At 37.3% G+C, this 26,315-nt stretch overlaps 1 protein-coding gene across 1 annotated transcript in view; it reads right to left on the bottom strand.

Moving 5' to 3' along the window:
* RYR2 (ryanodine receptor 2) overlaps positions 1 to 26,315 on the bottom strand; it is a 644,069-nt gene that overhangs the window by 344,254 nt on the left and 273,500 nt on the right. The window contains 3 exon segments of the mRNA XM_032609082.1: positions 6,592 to 6,687; positions 16,927 to 17,062; positions 19,406 to 19,589. Coding sequence (XP_032464973.1) covers positions 6,592 to 6,687; positions 16,927 to 17,062; positions 19,406 to 19,589 — 416 coding nt within the window.

The raw sequence follows: 26,315 nt of genomic DNA, 5'->3' as shown, positions 1-26,315 counted from the left end.
CCCCCACCAGAGGGGCACCTATCCTGAAGGGAAAGAGCATGAAATAGAGCCATACTGCAAGTGACACAGTGTCATTACTTCACCAAAGATGACGCTAAAGAATATTTAATAACCAGAATGGCATGAGCAAAACTCAAACAGACGAGACACTGGCATTAAACAGTCATCTATCAGCAGCAGAGCAGGAGAGCTGATGTAAATCAATTATACTCCGATAAATTTTTTGAAAAAAACGAAAAAGCGCAGAAACGTCAGTTCTGTCCATGACAATGAGACACAAGTTCAGTACCTGAAGAGGACTAGAAACCGACCAGGTGAAATGCAGAGATCACCGTGGGTGTGGTTTTGTTTTTAATAAGCAGTTTTTCGCAAGTGAGCCCTCCCTGGATAATATAGTTTCTCTGAGACAAGACTTCCTCTTTTATTCCTCTCGCTAACCAGGATTTTGTAGAATGCCACCCTAAAGGGCTGTGCGCTGAGAAAAGTACAATAAGTAAAAGTGGGGAACACTCCCATCTCCAAACCAACCGTGGAGAGTCTAAGGAAGCAGGATGGAAACGTGAATTCCAGGAACCGCCCAAGAAAACCCCTGGGAGACAAAGGCTCTCTCCAATTGGTGGGAGGTGGCAACTGCAGCATGGATGGAGGCCAGGCACCCAGGACAGGCGAGACAAGTGTAAGGCTGCCATAAAACAAGTGCTTGCCCTTGGCTGCAAAACCGGCAGCAGCAGCCCAGGCCGCTGGGGCCAGTGTGGAGTAATGTCAGGAGAGCACTACAGCCCTCCAAGGTCAGGGAAGTGACCAAAACAGGTGCCAACTGACCCCTGCCCTTGGGCAATCAACCTTTCACATGTTCACATGTTTCTCATCTAAATATTCAGGTGGCTGGTTAATTAAAGCCTAGGGAGACCACCTCTGTATATCATGCTCCTTTCTGGGGTTTAAATCCCTGGCCTACAAAGCCATCTCTCTATAAAAGCCAGGGATGCTCTCAGCCTGGTCACTTCCAGTAGCCTTCACACTTTAATGTCTACTGCTAGAAATTAGTAATGTGGTTAAATGGTAACTTTGGAAAATGATTATAAAATCAATTCTATGTTGCAAAGCACTACATTTTTTTTTCTCAAATATGAGACAGTCGATTTTTTTCAAGAAACATTTTCTAGAAATGTAATTTGCCATCAAATCTCACACATGGATTTTTAGAAAAGCATTCTGAAAAGGACACAGATTTTGGATAACCTAGCGACTTGGATCATGTTTGCATTCAGAAAAGAACGTTCTCATTTATTTGGACTTTACTTTGGGGGAATTCTTTCTTCATTTTTCATATTGCTGGTGAGATATTTCAAAATACAGGAAGCCCTCCAAATCCGGACCTCTGTCCCCTCTTTTTTCTTTCCAGCTACAACTTAAAACTTTACTGAGAAAGCAAGAAGTATGGCTGTATACTAAGTTTTCTAGCATCATTCAAAAGTGAGTAATTTTGACAAGGGTCTTAGCTATTATTTTTTTTTAATTTATTTATTTTATTCTTTTTTTTTTTGGCTGCATTGGTCTTCATCGCAGTGCGCGGGCTTTCTCCAGTTGCCGCAAGCGGGGGCTACTCTTTGTTGCTGTGTGCGGGCTCCTCATTGCAGTGGCTTCTCTTGTTGTGGAGCATGGGCTCTAGGCGCGTGGGCTTCAGTAGTTGTGGCACGCGGGCTCAGTAGCTGTGGCTTGCGGGCTCTACAGAGCAGGCTCAGTAGTTGTGGTGCACGGGCTTAGTTGCTCCGCGGCATGTGGGATCTTCCCGGACCAGCGCTGGACCCATGATCCCTACATTGGCAGGTGGATTCTTAACCACTGTGCCACCAGGGAAGCCCCTTAGCTAACTATTAAATTAGTAACCTTTAATTTCTAATACATGATTTCAAACATTTAGAGGGGATATCTTTGAAAAATGTATTCTCTGCTTCCCTGTCTTAAGTGACCCAACAGCATTAAACATAATTTATATATCCTGATGACCCAAGATCATTATTAAAAACACCAATCATTGTAATGCGCTCTAGGTGAATGTCTGGATGCAAATGGATGAGTATGGTGTGGGCTTACAGAGTCAAACACATACTGATCCCAACAGCTATCATAAAAGATTTTCTTTAAAAGGTCTCCAGTATCATCATGATTCTGATTTAGTGCTTCTTATAAGGTTCAGGTACAGAAACTCCTGGGTTTAACATAGCTGACTTTCTGCAAAATCAAAAGCTTTCAATCAAGAGCTAAAGTTGCCTTCTCCATGGCTATCTCCTGGAACACTGTCCATTTCTCTGTTAGCATTAGTGTTGTATGAATTTCTGGTATCACTTAAAAAGGTTAGCTGTGATTTCTGCATCCCTAACAGTGGATCTCATATAATATCCTGTGAACTCATATTCTTTCTAACTCAATTGCTCACACCTAAGTAGATACTAAGGTGGAAGAGTTTCCTACACACAAGATTCTGGGACAAATTATTCCACTGGCTACAAATTTTTCCCTTTGAAAAATGATGAGCTTATGCTTTGCAAGAAATAGCTGTGCCATCTTTGGAAGCTTTAAACTATCATGTTTCCAGGTAGCAAAAGCTGGATTGGACATGAGCGCAAAGCTCTGGCAACTCACGACCACTCAAAGCCCCTCATCCTGCTTAGCCCCAGAGGGACTTCATTCATGGCACTGGCTAAGAGTGGGAGGAATTGGCAGGAATCCCTAAGAAGGCCATTTTGATCCCTGCAAAACTATCTGGGGGGATAGACTGTGTGAAAAATAAGACTTAGAAAAAATATGCAGCCTCCTGACCAGCGGACTGTTCTTAGCCATCTCTTGAAATGCTCAAAAAGTATTTCAAGGGTTAAGAACATCCTAAAGAAACACCCAGCCTTCAGAAATACATCAACTCAATCAGTGTACTTGCTCATACAAGTCTTTTGTCTTTTCAATTAAATTTGGCCCAGAGACACAGTCACACATGAAGTCTGGGCCAATGTCCGATTTATCTCCCCTGCCCTGCAAGAAATTCATAGTGGCTGTTCTTAAAAACTGATCAGATATTCTAAGAAGGCTTTATGCAGCAGCGATACTGGTCAACTTTAGATAATGCTAAATGTGAACCAAAAACTCAGCTGCCTCTTTATATCGTATAGTGAAAGCGCAGTTGGCTGGGTAGCAGATGCTGCCGGGGCCCTGGTCAGACTCTCATCCTCTCCATTCAGTGAACACTGCCTGATTTCCAGCTGCCAGCGTCTGCATTTCTTTGCTTCGAGATTTGTTGTGACCACAGCGGTAGCCGGAGGAGCCCCAGAACTAACGTCTCCAGGGGGCAGCACCAACCAATGAGAAGCTGGTTATTAACACTCCACCCCCCTCGCCGCTCAGGTGGGATAGCTCTAAGGCACGGGTCCGCAGAATCACCCCGCCCCCAAGTAGCGCCAGAGTCCCACGGCGGTAACCTGCTTATCAACGCACCCTCTCTGGCCCCTTCTCTACCTTGGCTCATGTCCACTCACGCCCCAGATAAACTTGCCCTTCGACCCTTGTCTCAAGCTCTACTCCTGGTGGAACCCAAACTAAGGTAAGCTTTTTCCCTAACACATCCTTTTGCTGACTCTTTTCATGTCTTCATCAGATTTCTACTTAAGTTTGCACCAGTTTATTTTGAGTTTTGTCCATTGCCCTTTTCTGAAGGCAACTGAGAGCTCGTAGACCCCCAGCTCTGCTCTGCTGCTCATATACAGACACAGAAGCTACTCGTACAGCTGGGAGACTGACAAGCAGAGGAGAGTGTGTATTCAGCAATCCCAGACAGAGAGAAACGAAGATGATGCATACGGAAGCACTCAGTAAACAATACAGCATGATTGAAATACATTTATATTATTTCTGTGTGTGCATATACATATATATGCATGTCCTTATTGTTACTGTCTCTTTTAAAAACTAAGCAACATTCTACTTCCTCTGGGGAAAAAACGCAGTTCACTAAAAGAATAAATGTAGCTACAGCAGAGAAACCTGTTCAGTGAAAAAAATTTTATATACTTAAAAACTAGGAGGCTACAAGGTATAGTGAACATATTTCAAGCCTGACTGTGAGGGAGCTGGTTTTCATCTTGGCTGTAAAAATTAATTCTAGCATCTCAAAGCAGTCGTTTCAAGGTTCTATGCCTCAATTTTCTTCCTCCAAAGTGAGAATGTTAGGTGAAGCATTCTCTAAGGGTCCTTCCTACTCTTGACTTTCACCCTGCTCTCTCAGGGCACAAGTCTTCTATTTTAAGTAGAAATGCCTGCGACCAACACCTGGATTGGGAAATGATCACAGCAAGTAGCGATTTGTAGGCATTAGAACTGTGCCTATGACTGACTGAACTGAAGACTGTAAACATTGGACTCTGTGTGGCTGAGCCTGAAACCATATGCAAGCCTCTGTGTCCCTGTCCTTTGAAGTGAAAGGCTTTTGCTTTAGTCTCCCAGGCCGACCTTAAGTCTCAAAAGGCTGGCTCAAGAGTTCAAGATTAGGAAATGTGAAGATGCAGAAACAAAGAACAGCCTTGGGCCCAGAAACTAGTAACAATGTAGACTATAAATCTGTCACGTAGAATCACAGAACTCCCAGTTCCCTGAAAGATACAGATGAAGGCCCAACACACATTCCTAGATTGTTTTTATAGGAAGCGGACCCCAACGAGATGAAAATTGCTGACCGCAAGTGCATACACTCAACAGTGTTTGAGACCAGAAGGTTGATGATGCTTGAAACTTCACCTTGATGCCAACCAATCCGAGACCCGTGCATGAGCTGATCCCACACCCTGCAGCCCTCTCCCTCACAATGCCTTCCCTGAAAGCCACTGGGAAGCTTGGGTCTTTTGAGAGCGAGCTGCCCGTTCTCCTGGCTTGGTGTCCTGCAATAAACGCTGCACTTTCCTTCACCACAGCCCAGTGTCGGTAGACTGGCTTTACTACACCCCAGTGAACGAACCCAAGTTTGGTCCTGTAACAAGCTTAAAGGATGCTCTGCTCTGTTCTTTCCTTCTCTCTCTCTCCTCTTTTCCTTTGAGTTTTTTTTGCTGTGCATTTTTTAAAAAGTGAAGCAGCTGATTTGCCCAGAATTCATACTGCATCCTGAAGGTTGCTCTGTTCCTTTCTCTTTCCAGATACTCCATGGGCCAGGGAAAGAGACCAGCATACTTTTTGTATCTACTGGAGCTTTCCAACAATTCTAGATGCTTTGAACGAGGAAGTTATCCATTTTGCAATCCCTGCCATCATCTTACTACTATTTGATCACTTCCTCCTAGTAGCTATTCAGTTTTTCCTTACTGAATATATTCCATATTGATTCATAGTCATCTCATTCATGCTGTGATACCCTGAAAACCCTTGTCTTATAATTCTTGCACCTTTTTTACCTCAACAATCTCCTTTTCTATTTTTGCCACCCAACAATCCAGGAATGCATCAGAACTCATTGTTACTCAAATTTCTCTTAACTTAGATTTAAGTTCCTGAATCTTAAACTTTGAAATTTCACTCTGCAACTTAAAAGGAACCTCCTTTGACCAGAGCTATCTGTTCTTCTACCTCTCTATCCATTCAATTCCAACAAACCTGTCCCTGAATGGGTCTTCATCATGAAAAGTCATGGAATTATTTCTGTCTTGACAGGTATATTATTAAGTGAATTCAAACTGTCATTCATTCAATCAACAAATACTATTAAGCCCCTACTAAGTGCCAGATGGTATGGCAGGTCCAGAGAATACAAAGATCAATAAAACCTGAGGCCCTACCTTCAAGGAGTTCACTACTAATGTAGGAGATGGAGAGGAAAAATAAATAACAGAAATGGGCAGTAGTGCTATAGAAGGGCAGCTAACGGAACCCTAGGTAAACAGGTGGAGGAGCAATAGATTCAGTTTGGGGTGTCCCTGAGGCAATCTGCGGTGCCAGAGTTCAGGCAGGCCCGGTAAGCACAGGTACATCTCCACAACAACGTAAAAGGAACATACTTGTTAGAGACAGACGTATCAGATTTACTGCCTTTAACTATTTTACAATGATGCAGACTGTTTACTGGTATTTATTAAATCCCTTTAAAATAAACTATTGTGCTACATGATTTGGAAAACTAATTTGTTTTCCAAACCTGTCCACATAATCATTTGAAGACAAGTTAAAAATGTGAATTCCAAACCAATCCTCTTTTTTCAAATTCAATTCACTTAAAGAACAGAAACAATTCACCCAAACCAATCCTTTTACCTGTATGGTACTGTAAGTACATCAGGAATAACTGACTTGAAAAGTAATGGGAATTCTGGCTCTTCAGTGGCTTTCCGAAATTCATTCTTTTTTAAATGTAAATGAAGATACGGTTAGACTGCTTTTCAGAAATAACTAATGAAAATACCAATGATTTTAGCAATCAGAAAACTTTCTAACCTAGTAAAAGGAAAACGTTTATATTGCACTGAATCTCAGTTTTTATTGTCTTAAGGGACATAAAATAGAAAAAAAAAAAAAAAAAAGGAAAAATATATCATAAAAAGGAGATAGTGGAAAACATACCAGAAGAAGCTTCCAGTCTTTCCAATCGGCTGATTAACCAGTCGAGGGAGCCAGAAAATTGAGCACAGTTTTTACGATTTCCTCTAATTAGAGCCGCTGCAAAACAAAAAGCAGATTTCACAGTTACGTGATTTTCTAGTTCAAAACCAAAGTAAGCTAATAGTAGCCATAAAATGTTGGATCGAAAACAAAATACCTTTATTTTATACCTAAAACGCAAATACACACATATATACATACACAAAAATTGAGACACTAAAAAAAGAATTGATATTTATTAATGGAGACTGAAAAAAATACTGCTTATTAGAAGGACTATGTTTTGAGAAAGTAACATTTCATATTGGAAAGTCATAATGAAGGGTAATGGAAAAACCAGTGTCCTGGGAGTTTCCTCACTTGGATTCTAATACTCCTTTCTTTTAATTAGCTGTAAGACTAAATTATTTAATTTCCCTAGAGCTCAATTTTCTCACCTATATAATGAAGAAGTTAAGATAACATCAGTTTACCAGAAAATGTGGCACAAAATACTAGGAGATAGAACTGGTAACTATAACAGACATGCAAAAAGATATCATTAAATGTTACAGGAAAAAGAGGATGGGAGGGCAGAGGGCTAGTAAGTTTGAAAACCATTTTTCCCCCTGTATCTCTTCTTTCCATTTAGAGATTCACAATGCACATTAAAGACTCTAAGGACTAACCCCTGCAATAAAGTCATCTATTCTAACTTTGCTTAACCTAGTGTTTTTCTACACTTCTTTGACCAAATAACCCATCTTACATGAAATTCCTATGTGACCCTTAGGATCTCTTTCAACCCAACTGATATACTCAATTTAAAACTTTTATTGTTTCTAAATCATTCACTTCTTTCAAAGCAAATGTGGTAAATATTTTATGTAAATTCTACTCTTATACCCATAAGATTGTTCAGAAACTGTATAACTGTTTATAAAGGGCTGATGAGATTTTTATATAAAAAATATGTTTAATGTGAAAAAGATGTTGCTATAAGAAAAATCACTATTTAAAATCTGGTAGTGCTAGGAAACAGTTTGAAGAACTGAAGTTTGAGAATACCACCTGTTCATCTCCTTGTTAAGAGCAAAACAAAGGAGACCCTGTAGCAACAAAGTTCAATTAAACTTAAAGACTTCCTTCACATTTCCTCTTTCCTCCCCCAAAAAGTTGTTACCTGGCCTGAAAGTAAGAAAAGAAATAATGACAGAAAAGACAGGAAGGCTTCAGTTCTTGCAACTGCATGAGAAAAGCTCTTTTGTGAATGGAGCCCCCATAACACTTGTACAAATATTACAACGTGATGTATTCAATTACTTAGGCTCTCTTCCAGCTCTGGGACCAAGAAGAACCAGCTACACACACACACACACACACACACACACACACACACACACAGAGGGACAAGTGTGTCAAGGATGAGGTGTAGTAAAGGAATGAGGAGTCCTACATGCTCAGTGGGACTTCTAATTTTAACCTGTAGGAATATCTGTAGAACAGCAGCAACTGGGGGAAAGTATACGGTGAAGTTTTTGAACCTTTGTAGAGTTTCATTTGTTTAAAATTTAACCCACTCCTTTAATTTTGACTTCTGGTTTTTAAAATTAAAGATATTAACTATTTTCTAGAGGTCAAATGTTACCGATAAGGTAATTCTTGAAGAAACTAATAACACACAAATAAACCCTTTTAATAAACCATGGAACGTTTAAGAAAATCATACAGTAAGCCACAAAGAAAACTTCATTAAACTTACTACAAACAAAAATGGTGTACAGACTATGTTCTCTGGCAACAATGTAAAAAAATATGAAATTAGTAAGAAAAGCAGAAATAAAAATAAAACCTACATAAAAATTTAAACTCTCTCCTAAATAATTTTGTAGTCAATGAGGGAATCAATACCACAATTTTAGAATATCTAGTAAACATCAAAAATAGCAATGCTACCTTATACAATCAGTGGTCGATGGTAAAAACTGTACTTAAGGAAAAATAAACTAAACACTTTAATTGCTAAGTAACAGGGTGAAAAATGTTAACTAAACACTCCTTTCAAAATATACAAAAAGAAGGGGCTTCCCTGGTGGCGCAGTGGTTGAGAGTCCGCCTGCCGATGCAGGGGACATGGGTTCGTGCCCCGGGCCGGGAAGATCCCACATGCTGTGGAGCGGCTGTGCCCGTGAGCCATGGCCGCTGAGCCTGCGTGTCCGGAGCCTGTGCTCCGCAACGGGAGAGGCCACAACAATAAGAGGCCCGCGTACCGCAAAAAAAAAAAAAAAAAAAAATATATATATATATATACAAAAAGAATATCAAAAATACTAGTAGAATAGGAAAAACAGAGCAATAAAAGCAGAAATTAATGTTAGAAATAGTAGAAGTGATCTATGTAATAAATTGAAATATGATTGATCAATATGGTCAAGGATTCTTTTTTTAACTATAAGCTATATACCAATGACATTAATCAAGAAGAAAAGAGAAAAAGAACAAAGTTAAGAAGAAAAAGGAATTATAAACACAGCCACCTTATATATCTCTGTACTGGAATTTTTGAACATTTAGGTAAGAGGATGGCCTCCAAATATATCTTTTTTCACCAGAATTGACCAAAGAAGAAAATCTAAATAGAGTAACAAACCACGAGTAACATTGAGAAGTATGTCAAAGACCAAAAACTTTTTTTTACATTCAAGAATTAAGTCATTTCTATAATAAACTGTTCCAAAGTAAAGAAAGAAAACCTCCCTACTTTTTTACAAAGACAGTATAACTCTGATATCAGTGCCTACCAAAGAGAGTATGCATATAAGAAAACTAGAGGGAATGGGAAAAGAATCTTAAAAAGAGGGGATATATGTATATGTATAACTGATTCACTTTGCTGTACAGCAGAAACTAACACAACATTTCAAATCAACTAGACTCCAATAAACAATTTTTAACAAAAGGAAAACTAGAGGGAACTCTTACCTATGAAAGCAGATCCCAAAGTCTTATACAAGGATGGTATTTACAACCATATTCAGCAGTGCATTAGCAGCATTAACTCAAGTGGGGCTTCAATACTCCAGTGAGACAGAAATGTATTAGGAAATCTGTTAATAAGTCACATGAAACAGATGATGATCTCAATAGACTCTGTATGTACTTCTAATCGAAAGAAAATTGAACTCAGTGAAACAGAATGCCTCCTGAACATTATGAATGTGTGTGTGCATGTGTGTACACGTGCAGAGTATGTTTCCCAAATAAACAGAGTGTGTGACTTATTATAGTTCAGCAAGTTACCCGTGAAAAAATCAGCTGAGTTTCTGAAGTAATGGAAAAATATACAGAGAAATACAAGAAAGCTCATCCTAACACTATTTATAATAGCAAAGCACTGGAAACAGCTTGAGTGTGGGCTAAATAGATGATGACACATCCCTTCAATAGGGTGGAGTACATCCACTAAAGCCTGATGAAGGTTTACAGTCACTGCCGAGGAAAGATGTCCACAATACAGAAGTCAGTGGAAACAAATGCTATAAAAGAATACTGAGACTGCGATCCCATTTTGGTGAAGTAAATGTATATACTCGATAGGCACGTGCACAGAATGGAGAAATTGAGTTTTTTAGAATATTTCTTAGAGAATGAGAGCTGACTTTTTGAGAAATAGATCATGATAAGTTGCTGGGATAGAAACAGACCTTGGGGAACATTGATAAGGGTGGGAGAGCTCTCCCCGGGTCAAAAGGGGAAATTTTCTTATTCTAAAATGGGGGGTGGGGGGAAGGAATGAATGGAGCTGGGAGGAAAAAGGGTCACGCTCTGTGATACGATTCTGCACAGCGACCCTCTGAAGCCACAATAAATTCTGTAAAATAAATAAACAAGCAAACAAATAACTCACTAAAGGCTGGATAAGAATGGAAGTTTGTACGAACCAGTGAGGAGGCGACGGTCTGCAGCAAGATATTATGTAACCTCAGAGAAACATCAGATAATAAGGAAGAAGCATGCAAGTGGGAGACAGTGTAACCAAATAATGCCCCTAAGTGTACAGACATCAAAGGGAAATCTTAAGTCCGCCCCAGTCCATGAAACTGGAACATGGACCAAAGTCAACTAAACCTTCAGGGAATGAGGCCACAGCTAATGTCCACTAGCAGGGATTTGCTATTGTTTATGTATGTACGTGGGTGTGTGAAATGTTTTACGTGTACTTAATGTTATATTTAGAGTCAAAGAAATATTTTTTATAGGTTATACACCAAAATGGGTGGTTACATTTAAAAGTCGTTTCTACCTTCTTTTTTTGGTCAATTATCTAAGTTTTTTATCATGAAGATGCATTCATTTTTAAGTTAAAGAACACAATAAAGTTACTTTCTTTTTAAAAAGAGAAAGGAAAACAATACCATTAATACTGACAGTGGTAGTAGTTATCAGATGGCTCGGAGCGCCACTCTCATGGCCAAAGAACAATGGCAACTTTACATTGTACCTCAATGTACAGAAACAAACTCAAGACAAATGTTGTTTCATGCATCCTATACCTTAAAATACTCTGTTATTTCTGCCTAATTGGTCTGGAAGAAAGTTAAGACCTTTCACCCGCCATACTATTTTTCCTCATTTATTTAAGAAATATTAACGTTAATGCATCAGGCACTATGGTTGGCCCTGCAAATATAAGCTTGAATAAAGTGTGAATATAATACAATGGTTTGCAGGTCTTCTTCTAGCATATTCTAAGCTCCTTTAGAACTGACGCTCTGTCTTATTATACTTTTGCACATTGCCTGAAACTTAGAAGGTATGTTATTTCTTAAGGAATAAATAGTATCCAGTCTCTTACGGAATAACTTTGGTCTTAAGTGCAAAATTTATTTATATATTTTTTAAAATAAATTTATTTATTTATGGCCGCATTGGGTCTTCACTGCTGCATGCAGGGCTTTCTTTAGTTGGGGTGAGCAGGGGCTACTCTTCGATGTGGTGCACGGGCTTCTCATTGCGGTGGCTTCTCTTGTTGTGGAGCACAGGTTCTAGGCGCATGGGCTTCAGTAGTTGTGGTGTGTGGCCTCAGCAGTGGTGGCTCGCAGGCTCTAGAGCACAGGCTCCGTGGTTGTCGTGCACAGGCTTAGTTGCTCTGCAGCATGTGGGATCTTCCCGGACCAGGACTCGAACACGTGTCTCCTGCGTTGGCAGGCGGATTCTTAACCACTGCACCACCAGGCAAGTCCCAATTTAAATACTATAAACATATTTTGAACTAAGCGCATGTATGATGGAAGTGCTAGTTCAGTGAACCAAACTTCTTTTGGTGTTGAGTAACTCATTAAATCCTTAAACTTTTATCAATCAGAATATGAAATGCAAGTAATATTGGCATTTAATTGAAAAATCATTACTGTTAAAAATACTCTATTCTGTATTTCTTACTAGTATCATAACATCCCCATGTCTTCACGCTTTTGTGTTTTAAACTCTGACTCAAAATTTCTCAAAATACTAACAGAATCAGAAAATTACAGATGGACTGAGATATAAGGACTTCCAAGATAACTCTCACTTTTAAAAATTTATTCAGCAAATACTGATTACCTGCTTTGTATCAGGCACTGTTCTAGGTGCTGGAGACACACAGGAAATAAAACTATGTTTCCTCTTGGAGTTTACTTTCAAAGCCTAGAGTTACTAAGTGAATAGGCCTTGAACAGCACAGACAAATGAGGAGGCAACAGAACTATAATCCAGAAAGGTATTTATAATATTCAGATTAACAAGTGAACACTCCTAAATCTTGAAAACGATAAAAAACAAACAAAACAAAGAAAACCCTCAGAATGTTGTTGAAGAATTTAAGAGTGTGGTCTGTGGCTTCCCAGAGTAGCCTACCCCAAAATGTGCCTCTATGGCATATTGAGTGTTTTGAATTAAAGTTACTTAAGAAATGGCCAAAGCAAGAGGGACACTCTGACCCTCCTTTCTGTCTCCCCGAAAGCAGGAAATAAATCTCTCACATGAAAGATTCATTTACACTTCCTGCACCTGGAGGTATAAGGACAAGCTTACCACCAGAAACAGGGAGTCTGGGTCAAGAAACCTTTGTAAACAAACCCTGTTACTTCTATAATTGACAACCCAAAGCCCAAACTCTGCTTAGATTCTTCATTAGTTGGGCACCCAAAACCCAAGTTTCTTTGTCCTGTCAATTCCTCACAAATTTATTGTTTCTTTGTCTAAAAGGTATAGAAGCTGCCTGCTCTGGCCACTTCTTAGGTCTCATTTCTATGACCTCCACGGGCATGAATTAAAATCTATTTCTTTTTCTCCTGTTAATCTGTCTCGTGCCAATTTTATTAAGGACTCAGAAACTGGTAACTTCTCCCATCCTAAAAGAGTAGCTGTCTATCCTGTTTGTTTCATACTTTGAATTTTCATAACATGAGTAATCATAGGGAGAATTTGCCAAAGAGCATTTCTCGGGACATCTTTAGAAAATCATCCTGGCTCGCAAGCCTCCTGTAGATTAATTGTGTGGATGTCAGAAAAGATGTATGAAAGCATGCCTCAGCGATGCGTTTCAAACTATGAACATCGGTGTCTATGAGATCCTGAGGTCTTCCAGATGGCAGGCTCATAAGTCTGCCTTTGTCCTTCTCCACTTAAACACATATTAAATATATCCACGTCAAATTTTTAAATTGTTACAGATTATCATTCCCACCTTCTCCCTTTTCTCTCCATGCTAAAGAAACCTGCTGAAGTAAAAGAAGAAGGTTTATTTCACACATAACCTCATGAAAGAACCTACTGTCTACCTTTTTGCAAGAATCGGGAGGAGGCTTAATAAATTTGAAGTTAACGATACTTGGAGCAAACTTTCTGATAGCTGGGTAAAGAGGGACAATGAGATATAAATATCACACAGAACTCCAAGTACTGCCGATCTGAGACTTCTCCAGCCAAGGTGAAATATACACTTACGTATACATGTCTACCTATCTTATGATTACACCCACTTCAATAAAAACTACTGGTGTCAGATGGTTCTTCAGTCAACATAAGATTTTATTCACTATTTTTTTCCTGAGCATGAAATCAGTGTTCACTACAATAAAAACAGATTATCAAGAGTGGTCAAAGGAACATTTAAGCCACAAAATCTCTCATAATTCTATTCACCTGAAACAACCATTATTAAAACTACCATGTATATACTGAAAAAGATTCTCTTTATATGCGCTGACATATTCTATTTTTTAACTCAACTGGAATGAATATATTAACTTTTCCTTTCATTATCAATTATCTAGCATTACATATTTCTGTTACCTATTTTTTAAATTCTAAAAGTAATACATGTAAATAGGTTAAGAATAAATGTTCATTATAACACACAGAAAAATAAAAGATCTCTCCCCCAAGAAGCAGCCACCTAACAGCTTTCTGTGCATCCTTTCAGAAATGTCCAATATATATACAAGAATGTATATGTCTCTACATACTTTTAATTTTATGCAGCTGGAATCTATCTATGCATACAGTAAGCATCTTGCTTTTTTTTCCCCTTAACCCCATATCCTAGATTGCCATACTAAAAAGACCAGAAACCGAACCTGTTTCATACAGTTTTCCAATGGTATACTTATCTCAATTTTCAAAAACACAGTTTTACACTCTATAGGTATACTATTACTTATGTAACCAATCCCCTGTTGATAGAAAAATTGTTTCCAATTTTATGCTACTTATAAACAATTTTTCAGTGGACATCCTTTCCACAGTTGCACAAATATATCTCTAGAATACACTTCTTAAAGTAGAAATTCTGAGAGTAAAAGGATATATACATTTAAAGTTTTACATGTATTGTTGACCGAGGTTTGTTTGGCTTTTTTGAATTTCATCAGTTTATACTCCCACCAAGAAGATGCTTTGCAACATTTTCACCAATGATGGGTATTACCATTTTTTTGTCTGTGCCAATCTAATAAGTGAAATATGATCTCTACTTATTAATTTAATTTCCATTTATTTATTTGCCATGTTGAGAATCTTTTATTATTTTATTCATTTTTCTGTGAACTACCTGTTGCCATCTGTTGTCTGTTTTTCTATTAGGTGATATTCCCTTTTCTTATACATTTATGAAAACTCTGTATATTACAGAAACTAGGCCTTTGTCTTTCATATAGATTGAATATTTTACAAAATTCCCATCTGTTTTTTATTTTGTAATGATATTATTTATCCTAAAAGTTTTAATTTTCATGTAGTCAAATTTATCAGTCTTTTTACTAATCACTAACATGATTTAACAGTAACGTGTACTGAGATGGTTGAGGCAATAACTGTACAGCACTGTGGCTAGCTTTGCTATGTACACCACCTGTCTCTCTTACTCAACCATAAGCTTCATGAGAGCAGGGACTACATCCTGGTAACAACTGCACCTCATTGCCCAGATTACGGCATATCCCCTAGCAGACACTCAATTAATCTTTGATGAATGGATGAAGCTTCTATGAAAACCCAGGTCCACTGGACTCCAAGCAGTCTCTGTTAACAAGGATGCCCCCTTCAGGAGACTATACAAGCAATTAAGAGGAAAGATATTTGAGAAAACAGATAAAAGAGAAAAGGAAGCTTTTCTGAAGATATATATATATATATATATATATATATGTATGTATATATATCTCTTAAGTGTTTTGCCTCATATATAATACATATATACACACACACATACATACTCGCGCACACACACACATACACGGGGGTAGGGGATTAACAAAAACCCTCTGAGGAATAGCAGTGTGAAACTATAGAAGTTAAAGTTAAGAGTGTGTGTATGTGTGTGTACACGTGGAAAGTACATTCAGAATTTATGTCTCTCATTGCATGAAAAAATTAGTTTAAAAGCCACAAAGCATTCATTGCCTGAAATCACTGTGTGCTCTCTTACTGACATATATGGTTATTATGTTATCTTCCATTATAATGTGAGTTCTAGGAGGTCCTAATTATGTCAATTTTAAGTAATACCTCCCTTAAATCCTTCCTTAATCAAATGGGATGTAAAGAATTAAGGAAATAAATGCATATACTTAAGAAATATATGCTGTATACATACATACATATTTAATATAATATATATATTTTAAATAGAAATATATATTTCCTGTATATCAAGTCTCTGATATAAAATAATTCTAGACAGTCTGGAGGGATAGTACTGGATTGGAGGTAAAGACAGGCAGGACATAATGCCGAATGACTAGAGATAAATTGGCTGAAGTCACAGGTGAAAAGGAAGGGACAGACCAGCCGTGGGGCTTGAGTACTCCGAAGACTAGAAGAAGTTATACACCAAGTATCAGAGAGTCAATGAAAGTGCATGAGGAAGTGTGTGAGGGCTTCTCAGAGTCTAAAATAAAGATTGGTGGAGAAAAGAAGTGGAAGCACAGAGATTAACCAGAAACCTCACAATAGCCAGCTAGCAACACGGTCTCAGGTGTTTACATCTCAAACATCTGCTGAGCACCGTCTATGCACCAGAGATGGAGGCTACCAATGTATGAGATGTGTGATGCTGGGTTCAAAGAATGGGTGAAGTAACAGAATGTAGCATTTCAGCCCGGAGGCAACTATGAAAGAAACTTTGTTCCTCCATTTCCTGATGAGGAAACCAAGAGAAGGATGTATCTGCAATAACCATGACGCTACGGCCTTCTATCAGCTAATCCAGAACTTTCCTTTCTATATCCAACAGTTCTAACTAAAGTTCCTTTTCTAAGACATATTTAAAAGGCAGAAACAACAAGAACAAAAACAGAAGTGGAAGAAGAAAGCATGACTATATTAACGAGGGAGAAGATGACAACGTAAGTATCCAAAAGAGTTGGGCATATATGATAAGAGGAACAATGATATGCTAATGTTAAGCCTCTGACGTACATCATCACACTGAAGCCATCCAACAACCTTATGAATGTCTGCAAAGCGTGAACAGGAATGCATCATACCACTGCAATTTTTGCTGAGCGTATGCCAAGTTACCTAGAAGTTGCCGATACAGATCTCCACCCCTAGATGACTCGCCCCCTTTAACCAAAGGCAAAACTACTGCTCTGGCCACCTGTCACGCTCAGAGATGGGCTTAAATACTAAACATCATTGACTTTAGTGCAACTAAAGTAAAACTTGAAAGCCTCAATTAAGAAGCATGTTATAAAGCTGCTGTAACTGTTACACGATCACGTTAAATAGACGTTAAGTCGGGTGCCTTGAAAGCCCAATCATACTTCTTACCCAGCAACTCATACAGAGAATTCAGAATCGATTTCCAAGATTCCCCTGCTTCTCTCCCAGCGACATCCGCAAAGTGTGCAGCGCTGCTGTACACGTGCAGCCTGTCTATACACTCGAGCACAAGGTTGATCATTCCCTGGAAGGGTAGAAAAGTCCCCATCAGAAACTGCGATTCTGCTCACAAGGAAAAAAAAATGCTAAGCTGTTTTTTTTTTTTTAAAAAAGCCTGGCGCAAAGTAAGTCTGTTAATCATAAAGAACATTGAGCTCGTTTACTCAAAGGACAGGAAGAAACACACTTGCTTGTGAAATAAAATGTTCTTGAAATGATTCGAGTGGTTTTTAAATCCTGAGTGCCATTCTCAAACAGAAGCAGAACAATATAAAAATATGTACTTCATACTTACATTTGCAAGGCTTAATAGCAGAATGATGAATCCATCATAACAGTATTCTACCGTAAGTGAAAGGGTTCAGAGTGTGCCACCCCAAAATATGCCACTTGGGCACAAGGATTATTTTGGGCTGAAGGCAATTGAGAAAAAGCGGACACAAAAAATTCCCTACCCTTCTCTGTTCCACCAGGAAGGGCAGGAGGATGCTTGAGACGATGTTTGATCTACAAATCAAACTAGCCCTTACTGTCCACTAGTTTCTCCCATATATTTCCTTCCCACAATGTGTTGCCCCTCCAAGCTCAAAATTCCTTTCGTCTTATCACTTCCCCACGAATTTATTATTCTTTGTGTTAAGATGCTACGTAAACCTGAGTTCTAACCACTCCTTGGAGCTACCCATCACTGAGTACTCCCATGTATACACACGGTGCACACATTAATAATCTATTTGTTGTTCTCTTGTACATCTATCTTTTGTCGGTCTAAACTGCAGGGCCCCAACCAATGAACCTGAGTAGAGGAAAATGATTTTTTCCCCTACCCTGCAAAAGCGTAAGAGCAGATCCTTACTTTTAGGGAGGACACCATCATCATCATCATCAATCATTCCTTTTTAACAGTAAACTGAAGATATACTAAATTAATAAAGAAAAGCTCATGAAAATGTATCTTTAAAGCAAATCAAAAATTCATTACAGAACTTTGTAAGAAGCTGTCTACTTTTCAAATTATGCTTTTAATTATGCTTTTACTTTTCAAATTATGCTTTCTAGATCAAGGTTGTCAAAATGAGGCAAAGCCCATGAAAGGAAGAGCTATAAAGAGTTGACAAATTAAATTAACTTACTTCACACAAAGAATGTAAGAGGCATTATAACCCTAAGAACATTTCTAGGTTCCCATTCAGATTGTCTTATATGAGAAATTGAGAAAAACACTAATCCAAGTCAATATTTCAAAATTTCACAGCCCAATATTTCATTTTATTTTTCTAGATATTAAATAAGTGTAGTATACCTAACAGTTTGGCATGTACAAAAAGAAATGATCCCAATAAACGATTCCATGTTGCTATTATAGGTTTATGTTGACATTTCCTGTGCTTTCATGCCGTTGTGAGCTCTAGATAGGTCATTTCTTTTGTACACAGTGAAAAAAATCCTCAAAAATTAATGTACGTTTCAACGGCTTTTGATGGAAAATTAGGAAACAGTTTTAAAACTAGAAGAACATAGATTTAGGAACTATGGGAACTCAACCATGTCCACTAACCTTTTTTCTTAAATACTTTTTACAAAGATACTTTCACTCAGAAAAATGCATTAATCCACATACAGGGGGCACTGAGAAGAATGGGAACACTTGCTGCTCTGGCCTGATGTGCCAGCTCAACTCTGACATCCTCCCACGGAAATTCTTGAATACATGGTACTAGTTTGGACACCAGCATCAGGACCATTAGAGGTATCACTTGGTCCTTCTGTTATTCTGCCTATAAAATATGCACTTGAGCTCTTTTTAGCAGGGGAACTTCCGGAAAATAAAATCATACACAGAATCTTAACATACGCAAAAAGAAAAAATGGGGTGCTCTGTCCAAGCAGGGAGTCTGCAGCCTGCCTCCCAGGTGGCCCTCTCCCAGGCAACTTCCACCCCCAACGCAAAGCTCCAGTGGATCCTGAAGCATTTCCAAGGAGCCCCAAGGAACCTGCTGAACACTTCGAAAACCCTTGTACTTTCCAAAGCCTGTATCCATTTAGACGCTTTTGAGAGTCTGTTTTTATATAACGAGCATGAAGCAAACTACTGTGCAACAATGATCAGAGTGGAAGCTGAGCAGAGAGTAAAATAAAACGTCTTTTGCCAGAGAAGCAAAGAGTGTCATCTTTTAAAATTAATACTTACTGAGAGAGAAATAGAAACCGCTGCAGGATTCCCCCAAGGCCTGGTTCCCTCGTTCCCTTACACCTGCTCATGTATATCTCAAAATGCAGATGTCAAATAGATAGAGAGTCTTCCCCACCAAGAAGTTGTTTCCCCAAGACAACGACAGAAAAGAAACGATCATTGGTAGAAACTCACCTCTTCCTGGAAGAGATTCTGCCGATTTTTTAGAGCTCGTAATCTGTTCTGCTTATCTTCATGCTCTAAGTGCTCATCTGGTGGGTGGAAGTAGCCAATCAGGTCCTGCAGACTTAGACTTACAGACTCTATAGGTAAGTCTACAGCGGAAGCCTTCGCTTTTTTGCTGAGAGCATCAAGGCCCCTAAAATAAATAACAAATGTTTCTCCACATCAGTGATTCACAATTTTGTTTTATTCTTTTTTAGTCTATAGATGATTGAAAGCTTTACTCTCTCTCCCTATATGCCTGTAAAAGGAACATATAAGAAAGGCCCTAATTTTCCTCAAACAAAAATAATGAATATATTCAAATGAGAGATGTTCTATTCCGTCAAGTATATATAATGCTATATTTAAAACACCAGTATCAAGAGAAACTCATCTAGAAGAAAATCTAAAGGATCTGGAGAACAAATGCCTACAAAACCAATGGTCTCAATATTTAGAAACCAACTGATTTTCATTTTAAAACACTATATACTTCACCATTTGAGATGCAATTTCCCAGGCTCATAATTCTCACATTTACTTGTTCTGTTTTGTTTTGTTTTGTTTTTGGCATAAACACCGTTAACTGCTATGCTATCACTGACACTCACTGCCATCCTGCCTAATTCCTGCCAATTTAAAGGTATATCCCAATGATAATAATTTAGAAAATTCACTTATTAATCAGAAAACAATATATTAACATGTTTTTCCATTGTCTGAAAGAGACGCATTTAAGAAGTAGATTAAGAAACAGCATCGAGTTGCATTTTCTAACCTTTAAAGAAAAGCATATGACTGGCATGTAAATGTGTTAATTGGCTGGTCTTCTGAGACTCTGAATTTTAAAACTCATAGCTTTGTATGTATCTGGAAAGAAACACTTTAAAGCATAATGTTTGTAAATCAAAATTATTCCAAAATAAAAAGCTCAGTAAAAAACTACCCAACAGATACCATAAAAGAATGGGAAAATGCCTCTACTATAGTTGATATAGTAACATTCATATTAGTCATGACAAAATTTGATGCATAAATATTATACTTCCTTTTCTGCTCTCGGCACTGGCAAAATTATACGGCAATATTTTATTCCAAGGAAATATTTCTTTCTAGTTATCTGACTGCATTACAATTTTTATTTTAAAAAACAATAAAAACCTTATAAATGAAAAATTAGCTTATCTTTGGACTTTATGATGCTATTATTTAAAATATATCATTTACATAAATATTACTAGTAATTTAGGAATATTATACTTCAGCTTTATAAACAGTTCAAATAGTAAAACTGCATGACTATCTTAAAGTTTCTACCTGTAATTCCAAATCAAGTATATCAATGAAATTCATCTATTACCTTGTCTTGCCATCTCTACAAGGCCTTCTATGCCCAAAAAGCAACAGAAATGACTTGTCAGAAGAAAATTATTTCTCCCTTTCTAAAATGAATACTCATATGCAATGTAACATTGCTGTTCTAAACATTTTAACCCATTAATTCTAGTTGAATAAATATAACAAAGTCAAATCCCATCATGCAAAAGTAAATAAAATTCAAAAGTAATTCAAATATAATATCTACATTTTCAAACCTAAAGAGAAATAATAGCAAATGTCAGTTTTTAGGTTATTAGGTTGAATATATCTGCTATCAGAAATGTAACCATTCAATTGCTTTCCAGGAGAAGCGCCTCTTGTCAGACAAATGCTATCCAAGACTCTTAAAACTGTTAATGATATTGCAGCCATATCTTTTTCAATCCGTCTCCCAGCATAATGGAAATGTTAAAAAATAAACAAATGGGACCTAATTAAACTCAAAACCTTTTGCACAGCTAAGGAAAGCATAAACAAAATGAAAAGACAACCCACAGATTGGAAGAAAATATTTGTAAATGATATGACCGACAAGGGATTAGTCTCCAAAATTTACCAACAGTTCATGAGACTTAATATCGTCAAAACAAACAACCCAATCAAAAAATGGGCAGAAGACCTAAATAGATATTTCTCCAAAGAAGACATACAGATGGCCAAGAGGCATACTGAAAAGATGTTCAATATTGCTAATTATTAGAGAAATGCAAGTCAAAACTACAATGAGATATCACCTCACACCAGCCAAAATGGCTATCATCAAAAAATCCACACACAATGAATGCTGGAAAGGGTGTGGAGAGAAGGGCACCCTCCCACACTGTTGGTGGGAATGTAAATTGGTACAGCCACTATGGAGAACAGTATGGAGGTTCCTTAAAAATGTAAAAGTAGAACTACCATATGACCCTGCAATCCCACTCCTGGGCATATATCTAGAGAAAAACATGGTCCAAAAGGATACATGCACCCCAGTGTTCATTGCAGCACAGTTTACAATAGCCAAGACATGGAGGCAACCTAAACGTCCATCGACAGAGGAATGGATAAAGAAGATGTGGTACATATATGCAATGGAATATTACTCAGCCATGAAAAAGAATGAAATAATGCCATTTCCAGCAACATGGATAGACCTAGAGATTGTCATACTGAGTGAAATAAGACAGAGAAAGAGAAATATATGATATCCCTTATGTGTGGAATCTAAAAAAGAAATGATACAGATGAACTTACTTACAAAACAGAAACAGATTCACAGACTTAGAAAACGATCTTATGGTTACCAGAGGGGAAGGGATAGTTAGGGAGTTTGGGATTGACATGTACACACTGCTATATTTAAAATGGAAAACCAGCAAGGACCTACTGTACAGCACAGGGAACTCTGCTCAATGTTATGTGGCAGCCTGGATGGAAGGGGAGATTGAGGGAGAATGGATACATGTATATGTGTGGTTGGGTCACTTTGCTATGCACCTGAAACTATCACAACATTGTTAATTGGTTATATGCCAATATAAAATAAAAAGTTTAAAAAATGTTAATGATATAAGTTTTAGGACTCTCCAATAAAGAGACATTTTTCATCTTAATTTATCAAGGACAAAAAAAAGAAAAAAAATAATTAGGGGAAATCAACGGTGGTAGAAGCATGCTATGTCACAACAAAACTTAAAGCCATGAATTCCAGCTCTAGATTTTATAATTTGAAGATTAAATCACATTACAAACATACATTCCTCCCTTACCCCATTTACTTCAAGAATACATTTATTCACTAATGTGTATAAAATGGATAACTAATAAGAACCTGCTGTATAAAAAATAAATTAAAAAATTTTTTAAAGAATACATTTATTAATATACCTGGAAGAAAAAAAGCTAGACCTTTTTTTTTTTTTAACAGTGCAGAAAAATAGAACCCTTTCCCCTATACATGAAAACAAATGCAAACACACACACACCCCACCACCACCACTACCCTAACCTTGCGGAAAGAGACCAGAAGGGTCACAGAAAATAAACTGCATAAGAAAAATACAAATGAACAAAAACAAAATAGATCTCAACTTCCACTCTAAGTAAAAAAGAAAGGTCTGAGTTTACATTTTTTAAATGAGTCTCTTAATAGTATATAAATCTACATTAATAAAATGAATACCTGAAAAATTTTACTTTGAAAAATATATGGATATTGTAAAATATTATAAAGATATTGAGGTTTTAAATACTTTTAGTGCTCTTATGAATGTGATAGAAGGATCAAACTATGTTACTTAAAATAACATACGCTTTACAATGTTCTGTAATTACGTAAAACTTTTCAAAGTTTCTAAGCTATATTAAATTACATTAAGCTATATAAATTCAGGAATTCAAATAATTCAGTAATATTAACAAGCACATAAGTAAAATCCATATATATAGAAATATATATAAAAATGATGAATTAAAATAATACAACCAGCGGGTAAGTATTCTAGAAAGAACAGAAAAAAATAAAGCTAAATTAAAATTTAATTTTTGAAAAACTAATACATAATTAAGGTCAGTTAAGTGTAAAAAAGAGAAACAGACTCATTATCTTCATCAATAGCATCTGTTACATGATCAAAGGAAAGAGACACACTTTTAAAAGGAGATGCTGGATAACCAGGAAAACATGGTAGTTTGATGAAGGGCTTGTGATTAGAAATCTGAAGGAGAAAAAAAATACCAATATAGAACTAGCAAAGATTAGACTACATTTGCCAGAGGAAACATGGAATCGCATCTCAAAATACGAATTTCATGTGTCAACTACATCTGCGTTGCTTTCAGCCAAGATAAAGTGAAACAACCCTCCTCCCTCTCCAAGAAAAACACAAGACAAAATATTTGGAGAAGAACACATTTCAAGACACTGGACATCAAGAGATAAAGGATAGATATGGTAACAACCAAGGTGAGTCCTACAATGGCTCCTCTTTGCTTTAGGAGAATTTCTAGGCTATGATACAGGTATGAGAACCCAGGTGAGGCAAAGAAGACTCCCTGAGTTGAGGAGACATTGCTGAGAGTCTGGGAGACCAAGGTTGCTAGAGTTTGCAGGACACAGTACCAGAGAGGAGACCGCTACACAGGAGTGGACTCTGAAGAAATACAGAGGGTCCTCCTCAAATATTCAGCAGAGGGTTGATCAACACATACACGTGAGAAAACTACCCAGGGCAGGGAACAAAGCCTTCTGAAATAATTAGAGAAAACAGTAACCGATACTCACACGGGATGCGAAATGGTGCCTCTTCCCATCAGTCAGATTGGGAACCCTCGTAATTCATGGGGCATCAGGTTGAGTATACAGATGGTCTTGCCTCAAGAGTGGGGAATAATTAGCCCTAGATTTAACACGGATCTGCACCCACCCCAAAAATCCTAAAAGCAAATTCCAGAAGAATCAAACTTAACCAAGTAACTTAACTGCCTCCCAGAAAAACTCAAAAATATTGACAGGAAGACAAAAATATCCAGTACCCAACAAATTTACAACGTCTGACAACTAAACAAAAATGACCAGATAGGTAAAGAAGAATAAAATATAATCATCAATAAGAAGAAAAATCAATGAACCAAAAGAAAAAAAAAAAGAGTCAGCCTAGAATGTTATACCCAGAAAAAAAATCACTTAAAATGAAGGTAAAATAGGACATTTTTAGACATACAGTAGCCAAAGTTTCCATCTCCAGGAGACCTACACCATAAGAAACGTTAAAAGAAGAGCACTTTTGGAATAAAGATAAACTACTCACAGGAAAGGCAAATCCTCAAAAAAATTTAAAGATTAAAACACCTGAAATGGTAAATATATGCACAAAATATTAGGTACATTTGTTATTATTTAAATGTCTTTGAAATCTAACTGACCTTAAATAAAAATGATAAAAATGTAGTGTGGGGTTTATAACATCTATAAAAGCAAAACGTATGACAAAAACATCACAAAGACTGCGAGAGAAGTATACTATTGAAATGTTCTTATATTACTCACAAAGGTAAAATGACCTCAAAGTAGGCTGTGATAAGTTAAAGCTGTATGCTAAACATCTTAAGCAACCACTAAAATAACCAAAAAAGGCATTATAACTAACAAGCCAACAAAAAAAGGAGATAAGATGGAACTGCAGAAAATTCTCAACCCAAAATAAGGTAGAAAAAGAAGGAAAAGGGACAAAGACGAGAAGGGACAAATACTAAACAAATAATAAGATGGCAGGCAAACTTATATATCAATAATCGTACGAAGATAAATGGACTAAACTTCACAATTAAAAGGCGGTGATTGCCAAACTGGATAAAAAATCAAAACCCAAGTACATACTGCCTAAAAGAAATGCACTTTGACTCTAAAGACAAGAGTAAGTCAAAAGTAAAAGATTTTTTTTTAAATATACAATGCTAACACCAAGGAAAACAAGAGAGCAGAAATGCTGTATTAACATCATACAAAGTTGATGTCATAGCAAATATCACTAGGGATTTTAAAAAGGTTATTTCATAATAAAGGGGTCAGTTTATTATATCCTAAATTTTTTGATGAACCTAATAACAGAGCTTCAAAATACATGAAGAAAAAAATGACAGAACTGCCAAGGAGAAACAGAAAAATCCAATTATAGTCAGATTTCAATACCCTTCTCTCAATAATGAATAGAACATACAGACTGAAAATCAGTAAGGAAGCAGAAGATCTGAACAACACTATCACCCATCTAGATCAAATTGACATTCTTTAGCACTCTACCCAATTAGAGGAGAATGGGCACATGGAACATTTATTTTCCAGTGCACACAGAACATTTACCAAGATAGAACATATTCTGGTAGAGCAACTAACAGAAAACATTATGAAAATGTCTGAGAGGACTTGTAATTGAGTTGATTAGTATGACCTTGGCTATGAAGGTAACAGAAAAGGGACCGGTGCTTAGACTGAGTTATAACACTGTTCCTGGTTCAACGACAGAGTAAGGGCTGTAATTTGTTCAGGTTGCCTCGGAGTAGCCATGCCTGTCTCTCCATGCAACCTACATACCTCCTCCTGTGCACCTTAAACCATCTCTAGATTACTTATAGGACACAATACAATGTAAATACTATGTAAATAGTGGTAAATACAATGGAAATGCTATGTATATAAACAGTTCCCAGAATGCAGCAAATTCAGGTTTTGCTTTTTGGATCTTCCTGGGCCATAAAACATGTCTCAATAAATTTAAAAGCATTCAGTTTTACAAAGTATATTCTCTGACCACAGTGATATTAAATTAGAAATCAGTAACAGAAAGATATTTGGAAAACCCCAAATATTTGGAAACTGAACAACCTATTGGTCAAAGAAGCAATTAAAAGGGAAACTGAAACAGCACAACAAAGAGTGAGAGATGCCACTAAGGACAGATATTTTAGCACTAAGTGACATAAGAAAGGTCTCAAATCAATGATGTCAGCCTTCATCCTC

The sequence above is a fragment of the Phocoena sinus genome, chromosome 16 (genome assembly GCF_008692025.1).
Source record: "Phocoena sinus isolate mPhoSin1 chromosome 16, mPhoSin1.pri, whole genome shotgun sequence".
NCBI lineage: Eukaryota > Metazoa > Chordata > Mammalia > Artiodactyla > Phocoenidae > Phocoena > Phocoena sinus.
The sequence above is the reverse complement of the archived record's forward strand: the minus strand, read 5'-3'. Positions and strand labels throughout refer to the sequence as shown.